This window comes from Phalangium opilio, unplaced genomic scaffold (genome assembly GCF_054372755.1).
Source record: "Phalangium opilio isolate 3A_F unplaced genomic scaffold, DU_Popi_V2 ptg000041l_1, whole genome shotgun sequence".
In the NCBI taxonomy this organism is placed as follows: domain Eukaryota; kingdom Metazoa; phylum Arthropoda; class Arachnida; order Opiliones; family Phalangiidae; genus Phalangium; species Phalangium opilio.
Window position 1 is genome coordinate 1,454,502 of NW_028324165.1, and position 18,353 is coordinate 1,472,854.

At 38.2% G+C, this 18,353-nt stretch overlaps 1 protein-coding gene across 2 annotated transcripts; it reads right to left on the reverse strand.

The window, feature by feature from the left end:
• Nucleotides 1–5,054: 5,054 nt before the first annotated feature.
• On the reverse strand, nucleotides 5,055–17,324 carry LOC149679226 (uncharacterized). Of its 2 annotated transcripts, XM_089834872.1 has the most exons (6): nucleotides 17,014–17,324; nucleotides 16,875–16,940; nucleotides 14,421–14,552; nucleotides 14,109–14,323; nucleotides 13,138–13,205; nucleotides 5,055–8,747 (listed from the first exon to the last, which is right to left on the reverse strand). In XM_089834872.1, the coding sequence occupies exons 1-6, from the start codon at nucleotides 17,284–17,286 to the stop codon at nucleotides 7,291–7,293; spliced, it is 2,211 nt and encodes a 736-aa protein (XP_089690998.1). In that variant the 5' UTR covers nucleotides 17,287–17,324; the 3' UTR covers nucleotides 5,055–7,290. The 2 variants fall into 2 exon arrangements, with proteins under 2 accessions (XP_089690998.1, XP_089690999.1); XM_089834873.1 differs by lacking the exons at nucleotides 16,875–16,940; nucleotides 17,014–17,324 and adding an exon at nucleotides 14,913–15,277.
• Between the last annotated feature and the right edge of the window lie 1,029 nt (nucleotides 17,325–18,353).

Here is an 18,353-nt window from a genome sequence, read left to right on the forward strand (position 1 = left end):
AAGGCATGTCCTGGATTGTTCATTATTTCGTTCATGTTGCAACACAGGGAAGGCTGCGTGATATCGTGCTTCTTTTGTCTTTATTTGAAAAGTTCCTAGTTTCTATGTTAGTTTATTATTAACCACGATGCTCAAAGCGTAAGGATTAAATTGAAGATAAACGACGGCATAAGTGACCACCACCCCCAATAAAGTCAAAATTAAACGTCTGTTAACTTCAAAACATCCCCCAGCTCTCATTTCCAAACGATAAGATTCCAGTTGGGTTAAAAACATTTGCATCTCGGCGCCATACCCATTAGAAATCGCGTCATTTAACGAATCAACCGCGACATTGACGCAGTTTTTGGACTCTTCCTTGATCTTTGACCCCATAATAATCAAAACGAACGCGTGGATAATATCTTCACCGTAAGCTACGAAACAGTAGATCGTAGATAGTCGATCGTATTTCAATACAAACAGGTAATATATGACGGTCGTACTGTTCAAGCAAAGCGCAACAGCTGATGTCGCCATAAAAACAAAAATTACAAAATCAAAGCTTTCATTAATGCTATAAACACTTTTCGAAGCCTTTCGAAGTACACTTCGAGTCGATTCCAATTGAAAATGGCACTGATGTTGGTGTTTAAAATCAATTTTTCGAATAGAATTTCCAACTTCTTTTAAAAGTTTTTCGGTCATTTTTACAGACATTACATAGGGTATTGAAACTAATAGACCAATAGTTAGCCAAATTATTGGATAAACTATGGCGTAAGTGCCAAGTAGTACATTGCGAATACTCGGAGGAACGCTGGAAACGTCACAACCGAAACAAAATGTTGTCAGCAGTTGGATAGTAAGATTATTATAACTGTCAAGATCCAAAACATACTTCATCTTAGCAGAAGAAAATAGGGGAAGTGGGTAGCCGTAGCCTTGAGCCATACAAGTCGTCCAGTGATTCTCACTTAAAATGGTCGATTCCCCTACCACCCTTAAAATTTGAATCTGGCCAATCGGCGCGAAGCATAAAATAGTACCAGATTTTATTGCGAACGCCACCATGTAGCGAATTGTGGAACTAACCTGTGTAGTCTGCTTATATTTCTGCTGTGCTTCAGTTTGAGTTAGGGTTACGTCAGGCAACGGGTTAATGCGGATATTGGTTTAATTAAGGACGAAAATTCGGTTATTTAATAAAATGAATGTCGTTAAGAGTACGCAGTGTGATTTAACGTACAAGGAAACTACCGATAAGAAAACTCAGGCTGTGTTGAAAGGAAAAGTAAGATCTACCCAAACCAATCCCAATGTTAAAAATCAAACTACAACAACTTGGATACAACTTTATTACTTTGAACTCTTCCCTATCACAGTTTAAAACTTCGGACAAGTTAATTTTTTCCCTGGAACTTAGAAATACCATTGTATTTAAAAATAAAGACATGTTTTAAAATAAGTTATGAATTTAGTACTTACCACTCGATTCCAGCCTCTGCCATTCTGCCTGAGTGCCTCACTGCCTCTAGCAGACGCCTCTAGTCAGTTGGAAGGCGTAGGACCGTACTGTCCACAGAATTACGTCACTCGTGTGTTAATGCGCGTAAAAATCCTATCTCTCTTCACCCCCACGGGGAGGGAAATGGCGCGAAAAATCCGTAAACGGGACGCCTCGCGAAGTTGCCCAAGCTACCCACTTCCCCTATTTTCTTCTGATCTTAGGTAATTCGAAAGCGCACAATATTGTCGTAGTTACGACGTAAAGAAAAACGAGTATCATAAACATAGACAGTCGATGCTTCAATGCGTAAAAAGCAACGGGATTCACACCTAGTAATTGATTTTTCAAATTCTGCATGTTTGTTAAAATTTTCTTCCGTTTGGTCAGAAGGATGTAAAGGAAAAATACACTTTTAATCGAGCTTACGAGGAACCCGTACTGCTCCCGTAAAACAGACTGGTGCATGAATAGGTTTCGAAACACAACAGCCAAAAAGTACTGGGAGAAAACAACTGAAAGTACAATCCAAAATTTTGTTAAAAACACGAGACATTTTCGGGCGACTCGTTCCATCGCGAGCGTCAATATGAGAACTAAATGTATTTTAACAGTACCGTTTCATTGGGTGTGGTCCGTTAATGATTTTTGAAATTCTTCAATAAATATGCCTCATTATTCTTTAGTTACAATGAAGATTGTCGTGTCAATTGTAAATATAACAAGTTGGGAAAACCAAAATTTTACCTCTCCGTGTCGAGAAAATTATATAAACTTAAGTATCCAATGAAAACGTCGACCTTTTTGCCTTCATCCTTTCCCGCGCTTTGCTCTTCCGCATTTCATCCTTACTCTCAACATTATCTTCCTCCATTTTACATACAAAAATCAAATACTCACAAAAAGAAGCGGCGAAAACCTGCTGGCTCTTTACAACCACTTAATTTGACTTAATATCCAATTTCCAACAACAATAATATACCGGTAGTTTAATTGACAACCTACTAGCATCGAAATTCTCACTAAGAATGGCTCCCGCGGATAAAAAAGGGCAATTTTCAACTAGGTGGGCGTTATCTCATTAGATTTGAAAAATATCATTTGTCTTTTTTACCAATGCCTAACCGTTTGGATTTTTCTAAAGCAATCTCAGCACCAAAAAATATTTTTTGATACAAAATAAATGTTTTATATTCTTATTAAGAATAAAACAAGAGGACAAAAAAGGTCTGTCCTCTCGTAATTTTTTAAGCTTTTATCATGATTACTGTATACAACAGTAACAAGGAGTATAAACCCATTAGTGGAAGCAGTATTTTTTTTCCGAAACAATCTCGCTTATGTTTATCCTCTCTAGACTTCGCTAAAAACGTATTACTCCTACGTAAAATATTAATAGACAGGTAAGGATTCATACCATTAAAGAAGGAGCGCAATATTATCCATATTTTCATTTCATATACAGAGAAAAGAAATTATTATGTTTCTGAGAGGAGCTTCCCATGTTTGTTGTTGTTTTGAAAAATATATCGCAATGCACGGGCCTTGATAGATATAGGAGGCAATGAATGAAATATATCACAATGCACGCGGCTTGATAGATATAGGAGGCAATGAAGGAAATATATCGCATGCACGGGCCTTGGTAGATATAGGAGGCAATGATAATCTTTCTCTTTGCACGAAAGGTTTATCTTTAATATTTAAATAAATATTATTATTTTTAATTATTTTAATCTTCAATAATTAATATTAATAATAATTAAATCGTTTAAAATAAAGTTATACCTATTATCATCTCAAACTTTGCTGCTAATATTGACGATTAAAGTGAAGGGTACCCCTCTTGCCCGCTTTCTTCAAATTTTGGGGTATATATACGATTCGTTTCCAATATAATAGTAAGGAAAAAGCGCAATTGCGAAAACCTTTGGTGGCGATCCCACCTTAGGGAGGCTAGACGTTTTTCGTAACCCTAGCTGATCGCCGCGTATATCCTAAAACCAAATGATGATAATGGAGTAGAAGCCAATGATACAGATTGGTGTCTATGTGGAATAGACGACAGACCAGTGGATGGTGGTGTTAGAAGCCAGTGTAAGTGAAGACTGGTGTCAATGTGGGATTGACAAAGAACAAAGGATGGTGGTGATTGGAAGCCAGTATGTACAGACTGGTGTCCAAGTCGAATGGACGAAGACCAAGAAGATGGTGGTGATTAGAAGCCAGTAAGATCAGACTGGTGTCCAAGTGGAATGGACGAAGACCAGAAGATGGTGGTGATTAGAAGCCAGTATGTACAGACTGGTGTCCATGTGGAATGGACGAAGACAAAAAGATGGTGGTGATTAGAAGCCAGTAAGAACAGACTGGTGTCCGTGTGGGATGGACAAAGACCAGAAGATGGTGGTGTGAGAACTCAAGTAGAGGAGCCGTTTCCGTGACTGTGAAAGCAGTTCGGAAATGGCGAACACGTTTGCTCCGATACGCAAACTGCGAACGCGGTCACGTGGGTGTAACAACAGACAGACACACAGACAGACACACACACAGACACGGCCGTTACAGAACCTCTCCTGGACTACGTCACACGGAGAGGTAATAACAACAGACAGACACACAGACAGACAGACACACAGACAGACACACACACAGACACGGCCGTTACAGAACCTCTCCTGGACTACGTCACACGGAGAGGTAAAAACTTCAAAAGAAAGAAACTCAAAATAATAGACCTTTCAGTATTTTAAGTACGCAACCAATTTTTAAATTGAATTTTCTGGTGAAGAACGGCAAGTACACGGAGTTCAGTGCAAAAGTAAGTTTCTGTATTGCCACGTTACGATTGAGTATGAGTGTCGTATACACGTGAAAATTTGTAATTTTATTTATTTACTTAATTTTTTTTTAATTTTCGTTTTCTGTATGGTTCTCTTTATTGTTGTCTAGTGTTGTCCCGGTAACCACCACATATAGGCTTGCCTCTGTGGTTGCCAGCGAATTATTTTTGCAAAATAAATATTATTATTATATTCTGTAAAGATGAACTCTACTGTATAAAAAATTCCTGAGGAATTTTGGTTAAAAAAATACGAGGGCGAGAAGGTGCGCCTACAAAAAAGGTAGAAGGAAACTGAATTTGAACGAAAACTTAGGCCTAATTAAAGGTACTGCAAAGAAGGCATCGGTGCCATCGGTGGGTGGGTAAAAATTAATTGAAATACGTCACAGATATCACGTGATGCCAAGATACAAAGGCTTCTCATAGAGTGGAACAGGACATATAGTCCTTGTTTTTCACGAGATTGCAGCGCCAATTCCCTGAAGTGCTTGTTTTCGAAATAAAACGAACTAAGCTTCTTTGAACCACACCTCTTCTTGGTCACGTTACTCTGACGTATTTCAAATAATTTTACCCACCCGCCGATGCATTCTTTTCAGTCCCTTTAAGACGTGATTGAAACTAAAATTCACAGCGATTAAGAACATTTTTGTGCCCTAATTATTGAAAACCTACAACGTAAACAATCAATTTTCCAGAACTATTATTAAAAAACTACTAATATTCATCTAAAAATAACAATTTATTCATTGTGTTCATAGACATACGGAAATGTTGGACGTAAATCAGTACACGTATAAAGAGGAATATGATCCTGTCGTATGTAGTCCTGAAGTTACTGTATTCGACGACGTAAGGTAACTTTAATCAGAAGTGAGATGAGACTAGAAGTACTGAGCTAACCAAATTCTTCACTTGGCGAAAGTGAATATTCTTGATGAGACACCAACGTTTGGCCCTCTGGTAGCGGTTTCTGAATTTTCCCTCCAAAACAAGAGACGCTCGCGGTGGTAGACGGCCGAACTAGATTCGAGCACCCGCATCCGTGTTCCGCGGCTTTAAGTTGAGGGGAAAGGGGTAGGAAATTATTTTGGAACTCGACCAATTTTTTTCTCTCTAGTGTAGGCGCGATGGAAGCGGCATAAAATCCTCAAATTTGTTCACTAGTGCCAGGATCTACTTCCAATGCTAGAGCTCTTTACTTCTAGTCTCATCTTACTTCTGCTTTAATTAAAATTATCTTCTGAAAACTGATCATTTAAAAAAAGCCCTGAAAAAAGTAATGAATATTAAATGGTTGAACAAATAATTATAGAGCTTTAATTCTTGTGTGGGAAGTAGAATGAGTCCAAGTTACGAGCCACAAAAAATTAAATTCACATACCGCAAAAAAAAACTAAATTTTTAAACATTTAAGTTATTTACAAACCAGGAATAAAATCATATTAGATATTGGACATATTTTCGCTCCCTTGTTTTCATTCAAAACTTTTCGCATATTTTGTGATCTTTCTGTGATTTTATATATGTTTATGCGGCTTGGCTTTAACTACTTTTATCATCAATAAACGTTTCCTTATAGTAATATTTCGGAAGAATATGAAACCATGACCATGTTAACCCCTTTGTCGTACCGAAACAACATTGAAATTTTAAACTTTCTCGTATGGTGAGTAGAAATATCTAGTATTTTTGTCCATTCTTTTACAAATTCACCATTCCCTTAATCCATGTGTTTTCTGCGTTTCGTGTTACGATAAATGTAGCTTCTTCTCTCAAGCTGCAGCATAGCAACAGTGAACAGATTAAAATGTAAATGTGTTGATGTTTGATCAAATTACTCTTCTCAAGGCCGGATTAAGAAGATTTTCGCCCGGGGGCAGTGGCTCGATGGGTGCCCCCTCCCTTGGCCCCATAATTTATAAAAACCAGCTAGAAATTTTAACAATTTTGTTTTTATTAGAAATATAGGGAGCTAACAGTTCTGACCCTGAAACGTCACACCCTTCTATCTCTTACTGGAGTTTCATTCCCCCTAACGGTTGGAAACAGTATTCTACGCACAAAAATGCCAACCAGTGGGCGGCTGCGTGACGTCAGACTATCTCTTTCCCCTAGCCAGCTGTAAGCTCCCTATTGTAATTTTGTTAAGTGAAAAGTATCCCTATGCATGGCTGATACTCACTCATACGCCCAATTTTAGTTGAATAAGTGACTAATAAATTTAAAAATAGTAAGCAAAAAGTGACTAAATAAGGGCAAATTAAGCTATAAAATAAAGGCACTTTAAATGAAATGTTTTCAGACATGATCGATTTTCATAATTATTTTCAGTAGTTAAAGATATTTTAAAGGTCGGTGCCGTAATTAAGCCCAATCTATGGGCTTAGATATTTCCAGTCAAAGGAAAGGTTCAATCATAAAATTTCTGCGGCGAAATTGAATTAAACCATTTTGGAGCACAGCTCAGAATGCAATGTAATTAAAACTAAAACATTCATTTGAATTGGATTGATTATAAATACTAAGTTAAATTTTTGATGAGCGAGCGAAGCGAGCTCCACAATTTTTCGGGTTTGATCAACTGTAATCTCGCTGTTTTTGCGTTTAAACCGTCATACGGTCAAATATATTACGTTTAACCTTGTGGTCGAGAAGATAACACCGAAAGACTCAAAAACGTCATGTTTTTGAGTTTTTCGAAAATTTAATAAAACAATCGCTCAGATTTGGGTATCACCAGACATCTTGGGCGCCCCTGTTTAGCTGGCGCCCGGGGGCAGGTGCCCCCTCTGCCCCCCCCTTAATCCGGCCCTGACTCTTCTGCTTACATGCAAAGTCACAATGATCACATTTGAATGGTTTTTCACCACTGTGAACTCGTTGATGTCTGATTAAATTACCCTTTTCCTTGCATCCAGTCACACGATCACATTTAAAGGGTTCTTCACCAATCTGATCAGATTACTCTTTCTCGTGCATCCCAAGTGTGAATGCGTTGATGTTTCTTCAAATCACTCTTGTCCGTGCACCCAAAGTCACACTGATCACATTTTAACGGCTTCTCACCATTGTGAATGCGTTGATGTTTCGTCAAAGTCATCTTCGACCTACATTCAAAGTCACACTGACCACATTTGAACAGTCTTTCACCACTGTGAATGCGTTTATGTTTGACTAACTTAGACTTTTCGTTGCTGGCATAGACGCACTGATCACATTTGAATGGCTTTACACCACTGTGAATTTGTTGATGTCTTTTCAAATTACTATTCTTCGTGTATCGAAAGTGACACTGATCACATTTGAATGGCTTTACACCACTGTGAATTTGTTGATGTCTTTTCAAATTACTCTTCTTCGTGTATCGAAAGCGACACTTATCACATTTGAATGGTTTTACAACACCACTACGATTGCGTTGACGTCTGATCAAATGACACTTAGTTAATCCTACGTCACACCCATCACATTTGAAGTGCTTTTCACCACTGTGAATTCGTTGATGTGTGGTGAAATTTCTCTTCTGTGTACATTCAAAGTCACACTGATCACATTTGAAGGGTTTTTCTAAACGGTGAGTGCGTTGATGAATGATCAAAATTCTACTCTGTGTAGCTTCAAAGTCACACTGTTCACATATGAACGGCTTTTCACCACTGTGAACACGTTGGTGTGTGGTCAAATTTGTCTTCTGAGTACAACGAAAGTCACACTGATCACATTTGAACAGCTGTTCAACACCGTGGATGCGTTGATGTGTGATCAAATTCATCTTATGTGTATATTGAAAGTCACACTGTTCACATTTGAACGGCTTTTCACCACTGTGAACACGTTGGTGTGTGGTCAAATTTGTCTTCTGAGTACAACGAAAGTCACACTGATCACATTTGAACAGCTGTTCAACACCGTGAATGCGTTGATGTGTGATCAAATTCATCTTATGTGTATATTCAAAGTCACACTGATCACATTTGAAGGGTTTTTTGCCGCTATGAATGCGTTGATGTGCGGTCAAAAATCTCTTCTGTGTAGATTTAAAGTCACACTGATCACACTTGAAAGGTTTTTCAACACTGTGAATGAGTTCATGCCTGATCAAATTATTCAGCGTGCTTGCAAAGTCACACTGATCGCATTTGAACAACTTTTCCTCACTGTGACGGTGACCACGTTGGTGTGTGGTGAAATGTCTCTTCAGAGTACAACGAAAGGCACACTGATCACATTTGAACGGCTTTTCATCGTTGTGAACGCGTTGATGCATGGTGAAACTTCTCCTCTTTTTACATGCAAAGTCACACTGACCACATTTTAACCGTTTATCTCCAGTTTCAATGTGATGTTGTACAGTCCTTTCATCTCGACCAGAGGTGTGGAGGGACTTGTTGGAATGTTTTTCCTTGAAACTTTCTACACAAAACCAAAACAAAATTTCATCAAAGAAATGATAAGAAGTTTACAAAATAGCATCACACATAATGGTCTTTCGAAGAAAAGGGAGAAATCCGGACTACTCAGGTGTATGGAATTCAGAAAGAAATGTGTATTGATAAAAACAACAAGTATACTTGATCGAAGGATCAGTCTTTGGCTGTTTAGATCACAGAGTTTTTAATATGATACATTTCGATTAACATATTTGATTTACTAAAAGCCTCTTTACCTCTCAAAATAGTGTCGACCCCTCTGCGGTTGTGTACCTTCACGACCGTAGCACATGGCACATGCGTGAGTAGGCTCATGTAGTAACAGATACCAACAGAAGATACCAAGTATTAACGTTTGGATCGCCACCATAGAGTACTATTTTTGAAAAACCTTTCACCCCCAAAAACCTATTATCGGAATAGTTGGTTCGCGTAGAGGTTGAGAGGAGGGTCATTTGCGTTTCATTTAACATGGCGTCTACAACCAAAGGCTGCGAACTGTGAACGAAGTATACTTTTTGTTATTATCAATTAACTTTTGCCGAAACGGTCCCCACTTTCTAAAACCATCGCCAACATTATTAATACAGGCCTGAGCGCGCTATCTCTGGGAAGGGGGTCAAGGCGTGTTTGGGCACCACGCATAGATGTCGCTTTTGAAAACCATAAATCTCAAAATTACCCACGAATTTTTTAACCCAGTCAAACTTTGAGATTCAGGGATTTGCGTAGATATTGAAAATCACGAATTATAAGAATCTTAGGGAATTGTTTGCACTTCTAAATTTAAAATGACGTTTTTTCAATCACGTAGGAATGTTACAACATGAAATATTTTATCACTTTTAAAACTAAGAATAAAATATTCTCGCATTTAAATAAAATAGCGTCACATATTAAAAATATAAATAAAATAGCGTCACACATTAAAAATATAAATAAAATAGCGTCACACATTAAAAATATAAATTAAATAGCGTCACATTTTATAAATAGGACAAAATTAGTATCACATTTTAAAAACATAAATAAAATAGTGCCACATTTTAAAAATATAAACAAAATATTGCCACATTTTAAAAATTTAAATTGTTCTCATTTTAAAAATAGGAATAAAGTTGTTTAAATTGGCACTATAGATAGTTTTCACACATGGAGGATTCATACCATTTACACCAGGAGGCCTGGCTATCTGGCGGACTAAAACCCGTCTGCTTTTGTCCTCCAGATAGCCCAGCTTCCTGGTGTAAAAGGTATGAATCCCCCATGTGTGAAAACTATCTACAGAGAGAGGCAAGAGGGTTGTAGTTTAATATGGCTTTTCCTCTTTCCACCAAAGTGGCGGAACACTTTACAGAGTGGAAGGCTTGTGGGGGAATGCATCTGATTGGCTTAGCGGAGGCATGACGTTTAATGGGGGATATTTTCACCCCTTTGTCCACTCCCTATATTATTTGTAGTTATAATGTGGCACTATTTATCACTAGCATGAGTGAATCATATACTAGCTCCCTATAAGTTACTCAGTCACACTGGCCTAATGTATCCAGCATTTTCTTCTGAATAGTAGTCGAGGAGGGGAAGCGGGTGAAAGTGATAGTAGACGGCGCCCTCTCTTAGGGCTTTGAAATTAATATATCGAGAACTTGAAAGTAATGGTAGTTCCAAATGGTATTAACGGTTTTGGTTTCTTTGCGTCACATTCATTTCTTTGCTAATTTAAAAATAATTTGGGTTTCACAACAGGCTTCGTTAAAAATGGGTTGGGCCTTTCTTTAAGTTTTTCTATTAGTTCTTTAGACGCATTATTAAAAACTTTAGTAAGGTTTTCGAGATGACTATTTAGTTGTTGTTTAGCTCTTATTTTTTAATAAGTAGTTCCTGCCTCTGAATTTAAAGAGTTTCATTCATTTGGTCTTTGTCAAAAAATATCCAAAATTCTGCAATTTTAATGCGAAAAAATAAAACCTCCTATTGGGCCAACCTTAACTCATTAAAATAATTTCAAAGATAAAATACGACTGTGAACCGTCCGCAAACAATCACAACATTTCTGAAGCGTCGTCTGCTTATAATAACTACCTTTCAGTTCTAAGTTTCATTGGTTGATCCCCTTTTCCGGTTTTTTACGGGAAATACGTAAGTGCCGAGAGTAGTGTTATTTTCTCTCACTGGGGGTCGCATATAGGTAACACTTTTTCTGCGGGAAGAAAATGCTGGATACATTAGGCCAGTGTGGCTGAGTAACTTATAGGGAGCTAGTATATGATTCACTCATGTTACTAGTTTTAACGTGGCACTATATTTTTTATAGTTTTAAATGTTTTAAAACAATCTGAATCAGTTTTGTTTGAATTAAATAAAAAAATTGTCTGTACTAATTAACATTCCTATTTTTAAAGTGAGATACTAGAATTACTAGAAAAATAAAACAAATAGATAGGTTTTTTCATTCTTAAATTCCTTATTTTATATTTTAAATTTAGAAGTTCAAACGATTCCTTAGAATTCTAATAATTCTTCATGTGCTATTATCTAAGCTCTTCCCTCAAGTTGGGCTGGGTTTCAAATACCGCGGGAAATCCAGGTTCTAAAACACGCCCCTTGCGGACGCATTCGGGGAAATAAAATGTAGCGCAAAATTCTCCGAAAAGGAGCGCGCTCGGCCTGTATGAATAATGATGGCGAAGCTAAAACTTTTGAGTTAAGAATATTACCGCTAGAATGGCCTGCCTATTGGGGTACGTGGGACACTTTTGAAAACATCGGGACGGACGGACAGCTACCGCAAGAGGGAGAGTAGAAGGCTCTGCTGGAATATTCTCGCTTTGAAAGTTTACCTTTAAGCTTCCGGTGTGCGCGCCCTCTTATTTTTTGAAATACGGTGAACCGGATATTAGGAGGGAAATATAACAAATAAATAAAAAACAAAAGCGAGAACACCCAAAAGGCCTTGCCAAAACCTATAGCTTCAACTCCCCCTCTTTGCAGCTACCAAGTATATCACGCGATGGTGTCGCCATCTCGAAGCCTAGATAAGAAATGTATAAATACATGTATTCTTGAAATCAGTCAAATTTCCCGCCTTTTCTTTTAGTTCCCTTGGTTGCACCGGGATGGCACCACAAGCGCGTGATATAGCTAATTGGGTCTTATAGCCTAGCGGATGAAAGGCCACTCTAGTGGTAATTTTCTCAACTCAATGGCTAAAACACTTCAGGCAAACAATTATCATTCGAAACCCAGCGCCATCTATCGGCGATATATATCCATGTCAAAAAGAAACTTTTGGTGGGAAAACAGTTCAATTTATGCATGCGGAGCCCTTGGGAGCTGAATTTATATTAAAATATATATCTGGCTCTTCCACGGAGACACTGAGTAATTATTTTTTTTACATTGTATATTCACTAACAGGAATTCATAGCCCTCCTTGAAGTGGGCAAAACCCTCGTACCAAATGATGCGATGCGTACGGTGAAACAGTGTAAGACCTAATCTCGCTATAGTCAGTCAACAAACATTACCAGACGGAGCAAACCAATTACACATAAACAATAGGGAGCTAACAACCGGCTAGGGGGAAGAGATAGTCTGACGTCACGCAGCCCCTCTCTGGTTGTAATTTTTGGGCGTAGAATACTGTTTCCAACCGTTAGGGGGGATGAAACTCCAGTAAGAGATAGAAGGGTGTGACGTTTCAGAGTCAGAACTGTTAGCTCCCTATTCTTGTCAACCGAGCTGTTTATAAGATGTTGTTTGCTCCATCTCTGTTTTACCCTAAACAGCACTTCAGAAACTGACCAAATAACCCCAGACTTGGGTAATATCATAAGTTTATCATGCCTTTAAGTACACAAATATGGGTTGCAACTGGGCATCTTCCGCAGGCTACTGTGACGTCAGAACTTGTAATCGTATAGCGCTAAGATCCAAAGAGAGAGAAAATTTTGAAATTGAAATTCCTGTCGCGGTGCAGCCACCAAACGGTCGAGACGATTACTAAATATGGGTCACATGAAAAAAATCATCCAATGGAATAAAGGAGATTTTTACGTTTCGTATAGGCCGGCATTGAGGGGAACGAATTTTACTTTAGCAACCACAAAATTCCCCCTCTCTCTCGTGAGATAGAGGCGGTTTCAGTCAAAGGGATAAAAGAAACGCTAGGCTAGGCGCAGTACAATTTTGTATTGAAGTTGAGGTGATAAATGATACAGAAAGAGTATAGGGTTTCATTAAAGGGAGCCGGACAAACGCTTTTGCCGTAGGAGTAGCAGCCATATCTCTACTTAGAGGCAAGATAAACTTATGGTAATATTTATATACTGGTAGTCTTCTAAATATTTGAAAATAACTAAAACAATACACACCAGGCTGCACTTTTTCCAGGAGACTTTGGGAAATGTTGTTGTTTATCGCGGCAGGAATACTTTGCAAACTATCAAGGAGAAGAAAACAAACAATAGAAATATTCATTATTCACGACGCAAGCTGCAAGGTTAAACGACTCAATTACTACGGAAAATAAATCGTTTAGCACAAAGGTCTTTTGAGGTAAAAGAATATTTTGAGGGATTTACTGAAAACGTTTCCACAATATTTTGAAAAGGAAGAGTTAGACCTAAATAATTACAGTGGCTAGACACGAATAGTTCGGAAAGAGTGTCGAAAAAATGAGTGAAGAAAATTGGTTCCGTCAACACTCGAGATCCCTAAAGAATGTTTTATTCTGCAACTGGCCTAGCATGATAAATGTGACTTGTTTAGAAAGCATTTCACCACCATCTTCCCATACTTCAAACAGAGAAATTTAAGCAAAGCTCGGGTCCAGTGGATCCCTTACAAGGTGACTTTTCTTACGAGCTCCATTTCTGCCTTGGCGAAGGCTAAAGACATTTGTGGACGGGATTTATAAGTACACTTGAAAATCCCGCCCACTAGCCTTCGCCAAGCTAAACCCAGAGATCCTGAGTAAAGTCACGTTTAAGAGAATCCTCTGGATCCGCACTTTGCTTTACTAAAATCTACATAATATAACAGTATGACGCGAATCCTTAATAAAAGGATTGGACGGCCACAGCACGAAACTAAGTTTTAAAAGCTATCATTGTGGGCGCTTACCAAATCCTGATAACATAGGCCAATCATTATAAAAGGAGGACCGTTATCGCAACACTAACTGTTAAAAATCATTTTACCCACAAAGGGGGAAGGGTGCTAACAGGAATGAACCAAAAGTTTGGGGTCGAGGTAGTTACACGACAGCAATGGACTGAACAGATGGAAGGTTCCGTCCACTGTCGTCTGCAATGGTTGGAATTAACAGTTACACTAGGATTACCAAGTCATTCCATTATTGGGTTTTTCTTGAATTTGTTCTTGTTCTTGCACCACATTTGCGAGAGGTAATTCTTGACTATATGATCCCGAATCATACAGAACCAATTCAGCTTTCAAACATTCACCGTTAGCTATTTGATATGTTTCATAATCATGTTCAACTGGTTCCGCTTTCACGCATTCGTAGCTGGTCTTCTGATTCATATCAATTACCTCCTAATTATTTAGATAATTAACAACTATTAAACGGATACTTCAACCTAATTTTCGCCCTCTGAATACCGTCAAAGGGAAAAAGGCAATATATACATACATTGAGATCTTTGACTTCATTTTTCAATTCTTCAATGACCTTATTAAGGCTTTCAATTTCCTCTCTTTGCTTACTTATCGTTGACACAATTTTAATTCTCTCTTTCCTCATATTAAGAATTAAAACGTCATACTAGAAAATAAAATGTTCTTTTAACTTCATAAGCATTAAAGAGGGAACTCAGGGAAATTCAAGAGATACAGAAGAATGGGAATTAGCAATGAAAGTCCATAAATCTATAAATCTTAGAAAGGCTACAAAAGAGGGACCCTTAAGCCATGGATAAAGAATGCGCGTGAGGAAATCGTTTTCACTCTACAGGGTAGGCAACTCCCTATCTCGGACGACAGCCTGTTCTGTATATACTCTGTAATAACATCGGTTTTCAGCACGCGTAAAGCTAAGTCTCTATGTAACGTAGCTTTGTACGTGCTGTCAAGAGACCAAAAGCTTCAGGATTTAAAATATCCTTGTTGTATATTTATTTCTTACTTCGTCTGAGTATTAACTTGAGCCGAAATAACCTAACTATAATGAGCTAATAAAATAACTAGTCAGTTAATTAATGACATAAAGTTTAATTGTACTGAGAGGCTAATACGTTACAAATAATACTATAGTTAAGACGAGCGTAGTGTTTTCCTGTTCCGGCGGAGAGCGCTTGTCGGGCGCGACTAACTAAACAAAGGAGAGATAATCTTTCTAGCTAGACTTAGACCAGAGAATGGGAACGCTAGCGACATCTAGGTTATAGGGAATACGAAAACACAACAATCTTTACGGCCTTAGTTTCAAATACGTGTAGTGGGCTCAGGCTGTAGGCAATTTCACACATATTTGAAACTAAGGCCTAGAGGTCAGTGCACTCGAGCTAAAAAACTCGCGGGTATTTTAAATACTGAAGTTTTTGGTCTCTGGACAGCACGTACAAACATACCTGTCCACTATCGCTTGGACTCAGCTCAGCTCACGTTACATCATTGAAATTCACAACGAGATCACCTGAAGCTCAAATTGTAACAATGTTTCCTTAGAGCTCAATGTGAGCTCAAGCTCAGTTAGTTTTAATAAATGAGCTCACCTCGGGCTCACATAATTTTCATGGGCTAAGCTCTCTCTAATATTTTTCGCGGTCTCACCGCGAGCTCAAAATCAATAGAATTTAAGGCTCACCTCGATCTCGGGCTCATTCAGTTTAGTAAGCTCAAGCTCGGTCTTATATTTCCAGAGAATATTTCTTCCAAGCAGTATAGATGTTGAAATAAATAATTTTGCAGCTATTTTTACGCGATAAATGCAAAACTACAATATATATTTAGTATCGAAATGATTTGCACTACTTTCGAATTAAAAAACTACAAAACTTCATCTACCAATGAGTTACACTAGTTTCTGTTGGTACTGAATGGGGCGCCGAGCCAAGCTGAGCGCAGTCTCAAAACAGTGAGCGCCCTTTCAAAATGAGCGGTCTCACAGTTTTGAATTGGCCTCACTCGAGCTCATAAAAGCTAAAAAATTTGTAAGAGCAGGGCTCAGCGCAAGCTCTAGTTAATTTTACAGTTAAACCTGGGCTCAGCTCAAGGCTCACTTTGTTTGTGACGGGCTCAAGCTCATAAATCTTTTTCATAAACTTCCAGGCTCGGCTCGGGCTCGTGAGCCTATCAATTATTTTGAAGAGCCTCGCTCAATTCGCGCTCGGGCTCACTGAAATGAAGTGAACGCGGACAGCTATGCGTATACAAAGCTACGTTACATAGAGGCCTAGCTTTACACGTGCTGACAACCGATGTTGTAACAGAGTATATACAGAATAAGCTGTATAGGGAGCTGCCTATCCTATAGCGTGCGTGAAAACAAATTTCCTCACGCGCATTCTTTATCCATGCTTAAGCTTTCAGCGTAAGTTTATAAGACATGTTCCATAAGTATGACTTTGCAATGTTAGATAATTACTGAGAGCTAGTTCGAGAACGATGCGAGAATTGACTATACTCGGTTTTGCACTTGCAGTCCATCAGCCTCGCGCTCAGCCCATACTAAGCCTTTGACAGCGCCTCACCAGGCGTCACTTTACGAGAATCTATGACCTACGTCACTTCAGGACAAGCTCTTAGTAACCAGTGACAAACTAATGAAACATATCTTATAAACTTATAGTTTCAGCCAATAAAGCTATCTCAGAAACCTTAGTGTGACGACAACCATGCTATTTGCCCATAGAACATAATCGGTACCAAACATGGCCGCCCACTGGCAAAGCTAGTCGCGTGACGTTTTACCTATGCACTCACGTCACAACTGAGATAGCTCTATTGCAGTGGGGGTTTCAATCTAAACTGTGTGTATACATATAAACAAATGGAGATAATCGGGATATTTTGGGTTTTAAAAATCATCAACCATTCCGATTGAATCAAAAACCATGATCAAAGGGAGAGGCAAAATTTAAAATACTTTTGAGACAGGCTGTGATTCCTTTTCTTGAAGACTAATTGACTCTGACGAAGACCATGACTGGTACTAATAAAAAAAGGCTATGTTATCCACACATTAAAATCACATCAAAGAGGTAATTAATATTTTCAAAAAATACCGTAAGATTTTTGGTTTCTGTGGTTTCTTCAAATGGTATTGGATTTGGGGTTTCCGCAGTTGGCCCTTTACCCCCGATAAAATGTTCTTCACAAAAATAGTATGTTTTTTGGGCCACCTTCTCAATGTTTAAACGATCACCAAATCTACCACACGCCGAAATCCAAAGTTTACACTTCCCAGGATCTCTTCGTGGCCGTGGAAAAGGTATGAAATTGGTGGCTTTAGTCCGAGACTTGGAAAAATAAACAACATTTTGGCACAGAGAGTACATACACTGCTTAGTTTTACGTTCCGGGCGGATAAGACTAAAGTACAGAAAAAGACGAATGTGCCTAAGGTTGCCTAAGGTCGGAAATCACTAAAATCCTAGTCGGGCGAAACGGCGGTAGAGGAAACTTCCTCCTAAACGTTATTTTTCACCAAGGGGACCAATGGGGAGTAAAATACATATAATTATAATTAAAAATGATTAACATTTTACGAATTTAAGCTTTTCTATCATTCAAATCAATTAATTCTTCAAAAATAAAAGATTTCATTGACGGCGGTAAGAGCACTTAACTCCGCCCACAATTCTGTACTTTAGTCAGCTTAGGCCCCTTTTATGTTTCTTCATTACCCCGGCCTAATTCATTTAATTATTTCAATTAAAACAAATGTTATGAATTAAAAAACACCCCCTTTCACCCCCTGTAACTTTACACTTTATTTCCTTAAGTAATCCTTATTAGGGTTACGAGAAACGTCTAGCCTCCCAATGGCAGGGCTTCCACCATCGGTTCACGCGAATGCGTTTTTATCTATTATTGGTTTCAAGATATACGCGGCGATCGGCTAGGGTTACGAGAAACGTCTAGCCTCCCAATGGCAGGGCTTCCACCATCGGTTCACGCGAATGCGTTTTTATCTATTATTATAATGGAAACGAATCGTATATATACCCCGAAATTTGAAGAAAGCGGGCAAGAGGGGTACCCTTCACTTTGAACGTCAATATTAGCAAAGTTTCGAAAGATAATAGGAACAACTTTATTTTAAACGATTGAACTATTTTTAAAGTTATTTACTGGCGATTAAAATAATTAATATCATTGATATTTAATTAATTATTTAAGATAAACTTATTTCTTTGAAGTGACACAAGTGAGAGTTTATATAGAACGAGTAATGAAGATTACATCTGAATCGAAACACTACACGCATATCAAAGTTAATATAAAGCGAGTAGGATGATAAGATCTCTTACAAAACGATAACATTTCCATTTTGCAGAATATTAAATGGAAATATTTTAAATAGTTTTCGGCATTACGATTCTTTTAGTAGTTGTGTAGCTAT

Bases quoted from the DNA above. Each gene is read 5' to 3' on its own strand.
- LOC149679226 (XM_089834872.1), bottom strand. From the start codon at position 17,286: ATGTACTCTCTGTGCCAAAATGTTGTTTATTTTTCCAAGTCTCGGACT. The intron at 14,324-14,420 runs GTATGTATATAT...CTAAATAATTAG, and splicing joins ATGAAGTCAAAGATCTCAAT to GAGGTAATTGATATGAATCA. The intron at 13,206-14,108 runs GTAATCCTAGTG...TCTCCTTGATAG, and splicing joins CCCAATAATGGAATGACTTG to TTTGCAAAGTATTCCTGCCG.